The 17,077-nt window shown below is 42.3% G+C and overlaps 1 protein-coding gene across 2 annotated transcripts in view; it reads right to left on the reverse strand.

The window, feature by feature from the left end:
* The window catches only part of slc24a4a (solute carrier family 24 member 4a), a 42,023-nt gene that overhangs the window by 24,396 nt on the left and 550 nt on the right, over positions 1 to 17,077 (reverse strand). For both annotated transcript variants that reach the window (XM_035381276.1, XM_035381287.1), the window contains exons 2-3: positions 16,859 to 17,074; positions 8,643 to 8,756 (exon numbers count right to left, since the gene is read on the reverse strand). In XM_035381276.1, the coding sequence (XP_035237167.1) occupies positions 8,643 to 8,756; positions 16,859 to 17,015 (271 nt within the window). In that variant the 5' untranslated portion in view covers positions 17,016 to 17,074. The remainder of the gene's footprint in view (positions 1 to 8,642; positions 8,757 to 16,858; positions 17,075 to 17,077) is intronic.

Raw genomic sequence — 17,077 nt, forward strand, 5'->3', positions numbered from 1 at the left:
CCTGAACACTTCTGCGCATTCTGCATTCTGAGCTAATTTCCCCCCCCGACCTCGATGGGCGCTTGTGTTGAGTCGCCCCGGAGGAAAAGATGAAAGCTCAAACTTTCCTCCTGTTCGTACCCTGAACACAGTCCCTGAACGGTCTATGTTCAATTCTGTGAGTAGCGCCCCCCCCCCCTCACCGACTTCCATGCATTGAGTCTGAGAGTCATATCCTGGAGGAGAATGGTATAGTCTTTGAAGTGCCAATCTTACTGGTTGTTAGCACGGACCCTAAGCAAGTCCCTGAAGCTCTCTGTGATTCCACCAGGAATCATCCATCAATTCCCACCGTACCGCACTTCTGCTCATGACTCTGCAGTAGACTCCTCGCAGCTCTTCTCAACTTAATACATGCTGTGCGGTCGTTCAGTGAGGAAAGGCAATAAAAACAGTAACACTTTGTCCCGGGCCTCTGGCTGCGCATAGGTAATATCTTCACTTGGTTAAGCGAGCTTGATAATGCAACCACGTAAAAAGACAACACACTGCGCCGAGCATCTGTCTTTGTTTTGCCGATATCTTGCCCCCTGATCTGAGCCTGTTAGAGCACACCGTGCATGTGGCCGCATGCATAGCAATAAACAAATATTGGATTACCAGTATTTATGAATTATTATTAATGTGCACTGAGGTTATGCACTGCTATCACTTCCACTGACTTAAGAGATAGTTCTTTGGCTGGTGTTTCCATGGCCAAAGAAAAAAGAATGCACCATCTAGCACTAATGAATAAAGGAACGCACTAGCATGCACCATCCAAGCTTCATTCAGGGGATAATCACCTTCATGGGAGGTGGGGGAGGGGGGGGGGGGGGGGGGGGGGGAGATGGGGTTGAGGCATTGTGTCTTGGGCCCCCCAGTATGCAAAGGATGGCCTCACAGATGATAAATTTAATGCAATGTCCATGCTAGCTTCAGCGTACTAGCTGCAGTGCTGGCTGGAAGAACATCTCTCTGGTGCCAGTTACTCCCCATCTCCGACAGCCCCCTGCCGTCAGGGCCAGCCTCCGATTCACCTCTCAAGTGATTAATGACCCAGGCTTCAGGAAACGAGGGCAACGTGCAGCACACGCTGCTCCACCCCAAAAGAGCCGCAGGAAAGAACGCTCAAACCTGGAGTTTCTCGTTCCAAACTCGCCGACTCGTCTGCACGGGCGACAGGCGTGTCCGCACCGTCCGGGTTACATTCGCGTGAAACTCGCCATGCTGGTACCGGCCCGAGCCGCTTTCGGCACAGCAGGGGGCCGCTCTTGAGGAGGCCGTGCCCCCCCCCACCCCCCACAATGCCATCCTCTCCCTCGCGTGCTGGAGACTGCGGCAGAGAAATCGGTCGTCCGGTGAGAGTTCCCGCCTCCCGCTGGGGTTCTGCCAAGTTCACGACCGCGGCTGGTGCAGAGGAGAGAGGGCTGTGCAAAGCTCCCTCTCGCCGACCCGGTGCCAGGAGATTTGTGCAGCGGCTGCACGGACGTCGGCATGTGTTTGTTAGGACCGGTTCTCTTGAAGTTGCAAATCCCGTGGCTCAGACACTGCTTCTGTGCAGCCCGGCGGCAGGATTTCTCTTAATATCCTCCCAGCCGCATGTTATTGCTTGATGATTGCTTACAAGAATTGCTGCGTTCAAACAGACAACACAGTGGGGGTTTTGTTTTTACCACCTTGGGCCACAGAGAGCACAGAATATTTACTCAGTGCTGTACACCCTTGTCACAGTAACGTTGCCGTTAGGGCTGTGTCCCGAAGGGGTTTCCGCATGACGGCTCAGGTACACATCCCCAACCCTGTGCTAGCCCATGCTGAAATGAAAGGGAACGATGGGTTACTCATGTAACCGCGGTCGACCTGAAAATTGAACAGACTACTGGGCAGCCTCGTTGCTCTGCCCCCCCCCCCCCCCCCAAAGACATCCAACATAGAAAGCAGCGGTCTTCACCCCCAAAATAAGGTTCATGCCAGGATAAAGGGCATGCCTGGGGGCCTGCAACAAAAATGGAATTTTGTCATTCGACATAAGAGACCCCAAACCCCCTGGCAGTCCATTCCTCTGCCAAACAAGTACAGTTACATGAGTAACCCACCATCATGTGACTTGTCACAGCCCAAAACTAACAGAGTGGAAACTACGTACTGTACAGTTTTAAACTAACCAGAAAACTATACTCGGAGACTTTTAATAGCCAGTGTGCAGTTTAAGTTGAATTTCAAGAACTGGCCTGTTATTTCATCTGTCTCAATGGACGAGTTCTTCTCCACATCAGTTCACAAATATGGGACATTGGTAGACTGAGGCCAGTCCACCAGTACAAGTAGCCTGAGAGGAGTGGGGAGAGACAAAGGCAAAAAGCAAATGGGGAAAGAGAGACAAACCAGGGATGTGGAGCCAGGGTAGGTAAGGTAGACACAGGGCATCGCTGCTTTCCCTGCGTCACCTGACTTCTCTCATTTGAGTGTGCAGAGAATATTAATGCACACATCCTGGTGGAGGAACATGCAGTGGAAGAAGCTTACGGAAAGAAAACTGTCTTTAATGGAGTGTGATACTCGCTGCTTTCCAAAATACATATTTCATTGCACGGCCCTGTAGAAGGCAGTCTGGAAGCTGCAACCAGAGCCACTTGTCATATGAACATTCATAACGGGGAATTTTAAGGGTTCATTTTGGGGCGAACCATCATTTAACTTGACAAGAGAACCTGAAGAACTACAAATGAGAAAAGGAACTGAGTACATCCGCTATCCGTTGATGATCTGCTGGCCTTCAGGCCCGGTGCATTCACCATACATCATTGTTTATCGGGAAAACATTCAGCAGACAATTTTAACTTTCAAGCTTTTCAAATCACACAATTTTTCAGGCTTCAAAATCTCAATCCAAAGTGATGTAATATGTCTGCCAGACAAGCTAAAGTAAAAGCAGTCAGCATTAAAAATACAAAGCTTTGAACTGGCAGTGCTGTACAGAGCTAGACTCACTAAGCAAATGCAAGGACATCTATTTCTGATGTAGAATGAGTCTTGCAGTTTTAAATCAAATGGCATTTTTGACATTGACATCATTTTAAGAAATAATCTAAACTTGCCAGTGCCAAAGCTGGCACCACTGAGCATTGCTACACTACCAGCCTCTCACTAAATTGCGAACAGCTGAATAGCAGAGCATGCCCAAAACAGACTTCACGTTCCCAACCCATAACAAATTACACCTGTGTGGGTTCAGGACATGAAACAATCTATGTACTTGTACTCGTGTCATCATAAACTTGTTTTCCAGCCAGTGAGTTTTAAGGCATTTGGCAGGATTTGAACAGATAAGATGTCACTGTCCACAGAATTCATCTTGCTGCTGCTGCCATTAGCAGTCATGTCATCAATGAAGACAAGTGAGCCAGTTGCAGTGGCAGCCATACATCCCCACACCACCATGATTTACAGATGAGGTGGGTGCTTTGGAGCATGAGCTGTTCCTTTCATTCTCCGTACTTTCCTTTTTCCATCACTTTGGTATAGATTAACACCAAGCAGCCAAAACTAGGCTTGGTTTTTTGAAGCTCACTTCCTGGTCTTGTTGAGAGACGTTGCCCACTAGTGCCAGTGCGGTTGGCTCCAGTATACCACTCGTTTCAATGCAAGTCAATGGTAACAATACGGTCAAAATAAGTCAAAAATATTTTCCCCCACAAGAAAATGTAGTCACAATGGGAGTTCTCTTTGTCTAATGTCTCCCCACATTCCAGTTGGTTAAGTTATTGTGTTACAAGACTAATAATTTTGTGGACAAAATATTTGGGCCACTGTCCAAATACTTACGGACTGTACAACTCTTCCACTTTTTAAAATGAAATATATATTTTTTGTAACTTTTTTTAACCATTGGTTCTTGTGCATCACATCTTAAAGGTTAATGATAGCTGAATAATTGTTTTTAAATTCTTTAAAAGCAGGCACATCTAATTTTTTTAGATATGTACAGTCCTTGGTATGACTGGAGAATACATACTAGATTGGGTTCTCTGTAAATACTGATTGCTGCTTCGGTTTCAGTATCCTGCCTAAAGTTGCCTCAATTAAAATTATTCAACTACTGAGATGTTGCATTCGAGAGAAACAAACTCACTGAAATACTATGCAACAACAATCTGACTGGCTTTGAGTAGAGAAAATGCTGGGCTGCTGAATGCTGCACATGCAGTGCTAACTTAAGTATTTTCAAACAACGGAAAAAATCGAAATTTAAAATTGACAGTAAGGGTGTATTTTGTGTAAATGGACCCGGATATTTGAAATGCATAACCCTAATCCTTCACTCCCCCGAATTGTTCACTTGGCATAGGAATAACTGTGACACACCATTAAAAGATTGTGAGGAAGTCCCAGTGTACATTACAGTCATGGTGCACATCAACCCGCATCGAGGAAGATGCCTCTTATCAGTGACTGGCAGAAACCCTGGTCTGGGCATGAGCCATCTCTGCTGCTGGAGGGGTGGGGCTGGGGTTGGACACACAATGGCCTGAAAAACATCATGACCCACGCTGATAGAGAATGGCGGGCACTACTATGTATTATTGTTGTTGATGTTATTAATATTAATATTATTATTAATGAAAGTGTTAGAATGTTGCATATCCAGTGCTTAAGTTATGCACTGGATATACAACATTATTAAATGGTCGGTGTGGTCTGCCAGTTTGGAATGCACATTTATGGAGGCAGTCCCAGCTCCATGCCATGCCGAGGTCAGTATACAACTGCCGTTGACACAAGGATAATACTTTTCCCAAAAGGTAGAAATTACACCACCGCCTAGACAGCCATCACAGTAGAAAATTTCCATCTTGTAGAGGTATACAATAGCTGAGGGGAATTACGTCCTAACATATTCATATGGTCACATTAGAAAGAGGCCAAAACCATGAATCTTTTGATATCTCAGTGCTTAGCCCTGCTTTCAACAACATAAGATCATGTTAATTAACAAGCAAATTGTCAGATTTTAGATAGGCTAGTCCTTGTTGTAAATTAGCCTGATGTCCACCCGCCCGCCCCCTTTTTGGGTTATTTCAAATCAACATCTCATTTAAGGTCTTCTGTTTAGTAAATGCTAAGCAGGGAGCCTATATTCAATAATGAATTAATTATTTCAATTGACTGTTTCTCACGTAATAAAATGATTTAACTTCAGTCTGTTTTGACTTGCTGGTTGATTCCACCAGGCTACTGTTAGACTCACCTATCAATAAAGTTGGCGATTTAATTGATAATTCTCATTTTCAGTAAGAATTATTAAATTTGTGTTCAGCAGTCAGAGTGCTGAAGATTTTAACAAGGGCACTGACAGTTGGAACCGCTGGATTCAGGAAAATAAACATTTTTTATTTAATCCTCACTTCTCTAACATGTAGTAGCCACAGTTGTAGCAGTTGTCTTGTCATAGTATTATTATATGTTGAATTTTCTAGGTAGGTGCAAAAAAACACATGTTCAACATATCACATTATTTGCCCCCAAGATGAACAGGCAGTAATTTCACCTGTAAAATAAAACTTAGGGACATATTTACAAAGCAGGCCGCAATTACAGTCAGGCCCTCAAAATTCTGCATCGCTGCATGTTTTCAATTTAGCAGAGTATTTAACTAAGACTGGTTATGCAAATGAGCACAGCCTCAGGGAGTTTATTTAAATGCACTGCCGGTATTTAAGATACATGTTGTTCCAGCATAAAGAAAAACAGCTAAAGCAAATACTGTCAGCAAAATGAAAAGATCTATAATTGACTTAAAAAAAAATGTTGGCAAGACATTAGACTTGCGACAGACCAAAGAAAAGATGGCATACAGTAGATCATTCATTAAAAGGATAGTTCACCCAAATCGCATAATTCTGTAATAATTGTCAATGGGTTGTAGCTTCCACAAACCGGCCCTTCTGCCCCCCCTGCTATGTTGCAGCCAATAGTGAAATTGGACCCTGAAGCCATTATTAGCTGCAGCGTAGCAGCAGTGGGAGAAAGGCTAGTTTATGGAAACTACTGCCCATGGACTATTATTACCGCAACTCCCTACTTGCAAGCCTGCCAGTCTGTGCCATACAGCCACTACAGATGATTCAGAATGCTGCTGCCTGACTTGTCTTCAACCTTCCTAAGTTCTCACACGTCACCCCCCTGCTGAGGTCACTCCACTGGCCACCGGTCACCGCCAGATCAGGTTCAATGTCCTGACCCTGGTCTGCACTGCAGCCAACAGGACAGCTCCTGCCTACCTCCAGGACATGATTCAATCCTACACGCCAGCTTGACCACTCCATTCTGCCAGCAGGGTGACTTGCACTCCCTGCCATCCGGGTGAGTGGTTCTCGCTTCTCCACCCTAGCTCCCAAGTGATGGAACAAACTCCCTGCTCCTCTACGAACCACTCAGTCATTGCCCATCTTCTGCTGTGGTCTGACGACGCATCTCTTAAGACTGCACGCGGACTAACTATCAGTACTCTGCAGGGCACTCCCAATCTAGGGTCGCTGTTATGATTTGTATCCTTCTAAATGTGTTACTGTAGCACTTTCATGTTACACTTGTACCTCCATCCAGCGCTTACAGTATATTGCACTTGAATTATCTTGATGTTGCAGCTTGTTGTCATGCCTCTTAGTTTGACTTACCATACCTTTCTGACCTAGCCTATGCTTACTGTGTGAACTGGACTTAATGTGGTCATGACTATGGATAACTGATACATGCCGAGTATTGTACCTTATCGGACTTGTGTTTCGTAGTAGTTCCAATGACCTTCGGCATGCACTTATTGTAAGTCGCTTTGGATAAAAGCATCTGTCAAATAAATTTTATGTAATGTATTATTGCATAATGCTATTTTGGTAAACCATCCCTCGGACTTATTTTGCAAAGGGAAAAACTAGGGTGAAAAACTCAAACAATGCTCACAAGAAACAACTGCAAGTCACTTCTGCACGCTTCGGTCTACCATCTCCCATACACATGGGCTTAGGAGCCCCGCTCTTCTCCTCTCACTCCACTTCAAACAGTTTCTCTGCCCTTCCATTGCGCACCGCAGTATTCTGGAGCATGCAGCAGACCACACCAGCGCCACTTCCTCTGGGCTGTGAGCTCCACCAGTACGGTCCAGGCAATGAAATGAGCTCTTAAGGATGCCAAATGTGCAGTCCACCATATTTCTGGCAAAGATGTGCGCATCCTTGTACCACTCCATCTCTAATGAAGTTGGATTTTGGACAGGTGTCAGCAACAGATGGCCACTGTCAGCTTCAAATGTGCAGGGAGAATGTTAACATGTCTCACAGGTAACCACTTCAGAAAACAGTTTTAATATTTCATGTTTAATTCCACACCCAATAGTCAACCATCTTCATCACTGTCTGAACTTCTCAAACAGGTGACTGTTCCTAAAGATGAAGGACTCACTTGTGTATTTGCAACCACATTGTGATGACATTGTGGAAGGCACACACAACCTGGACATTGATAGAATGTGTGTGCTTTCTGTTTCTGTACACAACCTCATTTGCTGGTGGGGTGTCAGCTGAACATGTGTGCAGTCAGTTGCACCTCGCACATTTGGGAAAATAGCGATGGTATACAATCCCCACAAAGCATTTGCCAATATCTCTCCCTACAATCACCATTTGGAACATCACTGACTACACCAGTGAAAATAAAAAACAAATTTGTAAATGTCTGTTCTGTCAGAAAAACTACAGTATGATGCTATTTTTCAAATCAAAATCGTAGCGAACACAAAGACGCACACACGCCAATGTGTCTGTACTCAGAAAGATGTACGAGTTGTTTATTTTTCTTAAATGTTCACCACTTCAACAAGTCTGCCGCAGCTGTCTCAAGGAAGCATAATTAGTTCAATTACTATTTCTAGGCCCCACTAAACAACTAATTACTCTTCATTAAGCTTATTTAAGCAAAATATTTTTTGTTTGTTTCCAAGTGACGCACATAAATAGAAAGCACTTACGTAAACCCTATACATGCTTATGTAAACACCACACATACACCATATCTTTATGCCAAAGTGAAGTTGTTTAGAGAACACAAAGTTTAGCCACTTGTCCAAGCACTGGCACAGCATTCAGACTGTATCACTTGACTTTTTTTTAAAGAATTTCCATTCTTTTTGCTGCTAATGAATAAGATGGCTGTTCATGACTTAACTAAAACGTATTCTAAATTTCATGCTGTTGCATGCTTGAATATATATCATAATTATAATAACACAATTCAGACAATAACAATGTTAAAAATAACAATAATCATCAGCATAATTACCATGATATTGTTATACGAAATGTGTAAAGCAACCAACCCTGGTCCTGGAGAGCTACAGGGTCTGCTGGTTTTTGTTTTCACCTTAAAATCAGCACCCAATTGAGACCCAAGACACCAGGTGAGTTGAGTTAACCGTGTAATCAACTGCTCTAATTGATTCATGAAGTGAGGAGTCACTATAAAAACCAGCAGACCCTGTAGCTCTCCAGGACCAGGGTTGGAGACCACTGGTGTAAAGCCTCGTAAAACCGACCAACCGACCCCTCCACTTCCAGCCTGCCACATACCTGGCTTTGTGCAGTTTCTCTCCTCTTCCGTCTCGTTGTCCCCTGCTGTCGCCATTAGTCTCCGTCCCCATTGTGCCTGAGCATCAGGCCCCACGTCCATGGTCAGTCCATGTCCTGCAAACCAAGAGAAGTAGTAGAACTCATTATGAAATCCCAAATCACAACTGTGAGCCACCTGCCCAGGCCACAGAGGATTCAATATTAGGAATGGGAGAATGAGACCACATGGAACCAATCCAAACATGGGTGGAGCTACAAAATGCCACTCATTGAATTAAACCGATGTTTTTGCCTTTTGTCATGGAGAGCAAGCAAGAAAAAGACAGACAGCTCAGGGAAGCCCAACCCATTGGTTTCATGAAATGTCACTTTCCAATGTTATATAACAAAAGGTAACACTGTATAACAGTAAAAGGATGATTATCAACATTGCTCGAGAGGTCACAAAGCAGAAGGATGTAGGCTAGCTAAATCAGAAAAAAAACAGCTTTTCTAAACACTGGCTGGGGTTCATACTCCGTAAATATTTTTCATATAAAACAAAACTAAAAACCATATCATTTCCACAAAGAAAAGACCATTTGAAAGATGTTTTTTTGATATTAAAAATCTTGTATAAGCTTTTTAATATCATGATCACAATGTGTTCATCTGACTTGACATAAGTTCAGTAAAACTATAACAGTGAAAGGCTCTTATGTGAGTAGCTATGGTGTTGCTAGAGGTACACATGTGCTACTCAGGATTTTACATAGAGGGACCAGCAAGAGAAACAGGATTTGGGTTTTTTACATTAGCAAGCTTATCCAGTTGCGTTATACATCAAAGAGCAGATATTACTACCCAAAAACAATGTACTACCTTTACAACCCTTAAACCAATGAAACATCTTCTAGTTTGGGTGTACTCATGATGATACCGGTCACATGGTCATATTCACCCCATGTTAAAGCATTTCCGTCTTGCTGAGATGGTTGTCTTTCACAACGACAATGCCCTTTCAGCAGAGCATGTGCAGTCACCCAAAAGGCACATGACACACACATTATCCATATCTCATGGTCTTCTCAGTAGTGGTGGTTTATTTGTGAATGACTGGTTCTTTTAAACAAATATTTTAATTATCTTTTAATTAATCATTCATTTTATTTAATTTTGACTACCCCCCCTCCCTTGTGCAATTCAATTATATCTAATCTCATCAGAAATATCTCCTTTAGGCCTTTTAGATGCACGTGGCAAAGAAATCTGCAAGGCAGATAAGGTGTGTTTGGGTAGCGGTTTGTTTGAATGTTAGAGTCACAACCAAAGGCAAAGGGTTCCAACATAACATCATTGGCACTTTAGGCAACAACTTTTGTTGGGAGGACACAGCTATAACTCTTTTGTTGATTGAAAGAATGAAAAGCTTTCCTGTTATTTTCTGTTAAATGTTTTCTGTATTATTGTCGGACACTGAAAAAAGAACAGTACTATATAGGCAATTTGCCTGGAAATTGAATAAATGAAAGGGTGGTCTCTGACTTTTGCATAGTAGTATCTCACTCACACACACACACACACACACACACAGACTCTAAGTGAAATTAAAAAAAAACATTTTATAAATCTGAATATGCTCATCTCTGCTGAATATGGGACACGCCCTTAAACTTTGTCCCATGCACATCATTTCACTTATGCACATTTAAGCATCCACTAAATCCGCTTAAACTGCACATTTTAGGAATTAAGCTCTCTGCAGTTGGAATAGGCCCCTAAATGCACAGTTCATATTCCACATCATGATGCATTCAATGCAGGAGGGACCGGGCTGGCTTTAGATTTTTTGCTCCTCTTTACAATTAAGTGCATGATTTAGCCTACATCACAAACAACATGCAGATCCTACAAACTCAACTCGCTTGAGTCGGACGGCTACACCAAAGCACATACCAGTTTACGCAACATTTACAGAACGCGACAACAGTAGATTGGTTTAAGCAAACTCCACCCAGGCTTTTAATGCCCGACGGCACAATGGTTGTGTCATGGCCGCAGCGGTGCCCAGACAGCCCAGCTCACAGTGCGCTAACAGGACAGGGCAGCGGGCGGCTCGGTGAAATTCACTACCGGCAGGTGATTAGCGGCAGGGAAAGACAGCACTGTGCGGGAAACCCAACCAACTGTGTAATTGCACCACATTGGTCTTCACAGCCGCTTCCTGGATCGAAAGCCCGTCCAATGGGAACAGGCCACAAGTCTGCTCTCGCACTGCAGAGGAATGGCAAGACGGATTCTGCCCAAAAATTTGATTGAATAGCAACTCAGCCAACCTAGGACATGAACCAGTGTAATAATTACATTTGTCCCTTAGGGGTCGGCAAGATGGGATGATGATTTTAATGGGGGTTTTTTTATTTATTTAAATGTTTTTCCATTTCAAGCATTCCCTCCAGAAAGGCTGTCAAAACGTTAACAAATTATTTAAAAAGCTACACTTTTTCCATCCACCCACAGACCTCCATTCAACGTGAAAATGTCGTATCAGTGAAATATTTCAGAAGGAAACGTGATGTGGTGAGATCTTGAGCTCGGCTGACAGCGAGGCCGCTCGGTCCGCTTTGACTCCTGAGAGCCACCTCGTCCCTCCGTAAAACTGATACCGTAGGAGCTCCTGGAAGGGAACTCTCCGGTTATGCATTCAGAGCGCGTGCACGCCGTTGTAAATGAACGACGTGGCCATCATTATTCAGAGCATGTGCGCTAAATGACAACAGGGCTATCACTGATTACCGCCGATTCCTTTCACACTCACGCTCGCTCTACAGAAGTAATATTGTTCTTCTCTGTGTGATATCCTCGCATAATCCCTTACACCTCCGGTTATTTTAATATGATTAATTAACTTTTGAGATGCATATTTAAAGATGTTTTAGTCATTGTGCTTGCTGAGTGTTTAAATGACAAAGGGGATCAAGTCAAATGGAAGTACTGTAGTTTTTCCACAAAAAATAAAAAAAACATTATCACATCCCATTTACAGTAGTGAAACTGAAACATTCACCTGGTGAGTCTATTTGGAGAAGTAATGATTTCAGGTAGTATAACATCTGAAGACGTGGTTTTGTAAACATACAGTAAGAAGCAAAGACGGTGCTTAATGATCAGAACTGGTCAATGAGCCTGTAAAGGCTCTTAATTTCTTGACAGAATCCAGAACTATGTAATGCCTGGTCTTCAACAACCAAAGATCTCTTATTCCACATAATCGCTTAAATCCCGCGAAGTAGACAGAAGGTAAAAAAATAACTTATCAACTTTATCTACAATCCATCAGATCTCCCTGAATCGGCCCTTTGCTGAGACTGAAGAGGTTAACGGATTTGCAGAAGTGATAAAGGGCAACACAAACACACATGCATGCCGGCACACAAGCACGCACACATACAGAAAAGTTAGTTAAATATCATCGCAACCAATGCCATTATCAAACAACATATTACGGCCCATATTTGGCACAGAGCAGCAAAAAGGAAAAAAACAAAAACAAAAACAGTGCAAAGTGATCTCAGCCAATCCTGTTAACTACCAATTTGCAAAGACCCTTAAGGAAAACAAGCAATTAAGTCACTCTACCAAAACATAACTTTTTCTGAGTTGTGTGAAGGCAACCTGTGTCTGCTCTGAAGTGACGCCACTGGCACCTCTTTAAAATGTCTGTATAAGGCAGGTGGGAAGCAAGTATTTTCCTGTAATGCGAACCCACAGGGAGCATCTGAAGGTCAGGGTAGCCTGCAATGAGCAGCATTTCTTAAACACAAAAAAAATTTTTAAGCACAAAAGGTCACAGCAACTTTTTACACCGTTGCAATAAAGTCATGCAAGTCTGCAGTGAATACAAAATTCAGCAACATTCTTTCTCAAAACAACTTTCTCAAAACAAAGCTTTTCAGCTACATTGTATAGGTCTCGATCACTTTTAGTTTTTTCTTTTTAAATCAGGAAATTTTTTTAAAGTGTCACCCTCTCCCTCGGAAAAAAAGAAGGAAAAAAACCAGGAGAACAATATTTCCGCAACTTTCTACAGCCTATAAAAAGATTTAAAAACATTTGCTCGGCTGCAACATGTTGTTATATCTGAAGATTCTGTGCTGCTGTGAATAGTTGATTTGGTAATCCAGAGGCTCAAGATACCACACACGCAATTAAAATATTTGCCAGTAATTCATCACGTGCTAATAAGTAACGTATAATCTGAATTTAATATCTAAACAGAATCCACAAGCTGTTCATTGAAAAAAAAAAAAAAGACACCCTTGATATTTTTACCAGTTTGAATTCAAAATCTGATGTGTCATATGCTAACTGTCTGATTGTTGTACACCTGATGGCAGGCCTATTGACCGTATTAAATCCAGACACTTAGCCACCTGCCATTAAGAGTTTATACATTTGTATATGGTTTCAAATTTTCACTTCTGGCCTATACAATGTAGCCTAATATAACCGCTTAATGTATAGGCTTTTTACAGGCAGGAGGATCAATATTTGGAATTTATCCTGTCTAAAAGCACAGATTTCCTTTAATTGGCATTTCGGTTTTGATGTCTTCCAGTGATACTCAGTAGCTGGCCAGCTAAAATGGGAAGGCTGACATCAAGGAAAAGGAAGAAATTCATATTTTAAAAAGTCCAGTGTCTGCTAAAGAAACAACTTGGGGTCACACACACTTGTTTATCCAGAAATGCTTATTTTTCTACATTACACATGGAAGATATTTTTGATGTTTTATGTTATAATATATGCTTTGCAAAAGACAATGAGTAGGAAAAAAAAATTAGTTTGTCATAGAACTTTCCAGGTAAATTGAAGGGACTACAAGTATTACTCCATTTAAAAACTACGTCTGTTAATAGAGCTACAGTAGAAAGGCTTTTTTCCCCCCAAAATTTATACGTTGTCAGTAAACTTTATAAAAAATAATTTTCTGAAAATTTGTTTTCCAAACTTTTTTTCTATACAGCATGTGGTAGACAGTACTACCCAGTGGATAATCACTTCTACAAGGTCCTAAGAATTTGTTTTACGTTGTATGGATATTATACTCCATTTACGTTGCAGAGGCACCACATGTGCAATACATACATCAGCAGCACCACTGGCACAGGGATGGAAATATCACTTCCACTGAACAGCAATTTCTGCATACATTCTGCTAGGTTCTCCATAATGTACAAGCATGCTTACGGTAAGACCTGGAATGGCTCAAACTACCATGCACTGAGTGCTATTTACATCCTAGCTTAGAATTAAACAAATGTTTTGTTTTTTTTTTTTTAAATTAAATGACAGCTCCACAGGGCTTAATTTTCAGAAATATGTGCTTTGATGACAGCTTTGTCTCTCTTTCAGTACCTGTCTGACTAATCCAGTGGGGAAAATTGTTCCATTAGAACAAATTTAAAGTGCTGTATTTCAAGTGTATATCCAAAGACAATTGTAAATGTATGTCAAGTTGAAGACCACATGTGATTTTGGTCACCGTATTAAGTATTTTTTTATAGTTCATAATGTATCATTCACCACGGAAACGTTTGAAATCTGAAATTTGATGGACTACTTGCCTAGTGCCTACCCTACAGTAACCTGCTAGCTGCCAGGCTAATCAACGGGGAAGGCCACAACCTACTCACTGTATGTCCACCAAACCAAGACTAAACCAAACCATGCATTTTCAAGAGAACTGCACGCCTGGATCCCTCAGTCAACTGAAGAAAAAAATTGTTATCTCCAGACTAGATCATCATGCCTATGCAGCATCACACAGATGTGAAGGAATGTAAACAGAACTATCAAAGGGTGACAGACTTCTCTTTTCCAGGTTTTACAAAAATCAAATAGCACACCACCTATGGGCAGGTTGTACTAAGTACAATCACTTTAATCTGAACACAACATAGATATGTATAGGACTGTTGTTTCCTTTCCTGTGGTGGAGAATATCTCCTACTTCACCTAGTTTCTAAGACAGTAGCTAGTTCAGGCACTATGCACAGCGAGTTAGTGAAATAAAGCCCCGATCTCAATGAACAAGTCCAACCTACAGACAGCCTTTCCCAAAATAGCCTTATGATACAACAAACAGCTGTTTGATTCAAACGTAAAGCAATTTAGCATACCATGGCGTGGTTGGGCACAAGAAAAGACAACCAGCCCTGGTGAGATTCATGAGGCATGAGTATGGAAAAAAATCCTGTAATTAACATCCTAACAATGGGTTTTGCTTACCCTCATGCCTCATGAATATATCACCCGTACCTTTGTTTTGGCACTCGCTGTGAAGCATCCATGCAAGGCCCCCGAAAATGATCACCCATAGGCAGAGAATCCCGACCTCAATAAAAATGCTTGATGTTTCACACCTTTATCTTGAACTCGCCATACGCTGCAATGCAGTGGCAGATTAACACACAAGTACACAGAGAAGCATGTCTCAGACGTGATATCATTATTTCATGGACTTGCAAGAGACATGAAGCCATTTCGTACAGACAATATAAATATTTCCTTTTAATCTTTGCAGAGGACTCTCTTTGAGTCCTTCCCAGACCCCAGACCTCAGTTTCGGAACATCTGACGTAGCAAGCACGCATACACAATGCATAAAATATAACAGCAGATCTTAAGATGTAGATTGTTACATGTACATCCAGAGACCCTTACCTGGCACACCTACTTCTACTAATTAGCAGCTGAACAAGATCTCTAGCTGTTGTAGCTGAGGTGCACTTTGCTTGGGTTGGAATGAAAACCTACAGGATGGTAGATCTCCAGGAACAGGGTTGGGAAGCCCTGGTGTAGCTTCCTGACTGTGTGTCACTCACAGACCCTTAAAATCCAGGAGAAAATGTTGCTGTTCAGCGGGGCAAGAGGACACAGCCATTGAGGAGGAATAAGGTGCAAAAGAAAACTTTTGATCAAGAATACTCCAATAACAAGCCAAACCATTCATTCACAACAGTACTTACAACATGCAGTAATTGGATTTATTCTGACTCTACACTGGGCAACAAATATATACAACAAATAATACAATATTTAAGTTTGTAAACTACCCTGAATTGGCCTGCATATTTTTGTTATGCGTGACAATAGTGAATTAGCAAGTTTAGTGTTGCTCCTGCAGAACTGTATTCGTAGATAATCAACATTCAAAGATAATTTTACCCTTTCAATGTACAATGAGCACTATTTATGTAGACACAGCACAAGATCACACATGACTAATCAGCCTCCTGAAAATGTTATTAATTTTCAACAGTACGACCACTGTGTATAACGGCAACCTCACAACTGTTGTTGTTTCAGCGGTGAATTTTGTGTGTGACAGTTGGGATAAGCAAGTAATGTTGTAGGCACAGCATAATGTCCTGCGCGAGACGCGTTGCACCAGCGTCCCCGCGAGCCACAGCTGCTGCAGAGCTACTTTTCTCCTTCGCCCAACAGTAGAAACTGGATAGTATTCTCGTGGATCTAACGCAGATAAAAACCGAACCTTCAACACTGATGACATCAAGGACAAAAACGACGCAGTAGAGGCGGTCGCGATTCAGTAAGCGGCTGTTAAAAGGGCTGCCGTTATGCACGCGAATTCGTGAGATAATTCACCTCTATCTCGCACACTGCGACATACTCACGAGCGAACGCCAAACGAGTGCACGTGAGCGCGCGCGTACACACACGAGGAAATACACCCTGCTTTAACCTATATCGTACGAGTCAAGGCCATCTCCGCAAAGCAGGTATCCAAGATTACCCTAAACACAAACGAGTCAGCGCACAGCATGCAATCGGTCAGAATGTGTGTGTTATCTGCCTTTGTTTGCTTACATCTAGGAGCTCTCATCCCATGTATTGAAATTAGTAGATACATAATCTTCGCGCAGCGATACGGCTGGTTAGTATAATTAATTATGCTCAAGATATCATGGCATATCGTGGAATTTCATAGGACAGGTTGAAATAAAGGTCTAAATTAATACATACATCATTTTAAAGTAACGATTGCCATAAGATTAAAATATAAACCAAAGAAACATCTCCACCATTCAGTAGGATTTCCAAGTTTAGTAACCACTCTAATTCCAGGGAAAGCAAGTGCCTGCCACAGCACGGAATTACACTGCAGAATTCTCAGACGTTAGTAGTCACGAGCAGTTCCAGCACTTACTCACCTGTTTTTGTCAGTAGTGCCGACATACACCACGCCATGAAGAGGACACTGCAGATGAAACAGACCTGCACGAAAAGCATTTCCCTCCTCTTACGAACTTTAAAAATCTTGGCTATGATGTTTTTTTTGGACACGGTGCAATTTGTTTCCTGATCCATGGTCTTCGGGCGCGAATAACGGGGGCTTCCGTCCTCTAATTTTTCGTCCCTCTTGCGTACTG

Source organism: Anguilla anguilla, chromosome 1, assembly GCF_013347855.1.
Source record: "Anguilla anguilla isolate fAngAng1 chromosome 1, fAngAng1.pri, whole genome shotgun sequence".
In the NCBI taxonomy this organism is placed as follows: domain Eukaryota; kingdom Metazoa; phylum Chordata; class Actinopteri; order Anguilliformes; family Anguillidae; genus Anguilla; species Anguilla anguilla.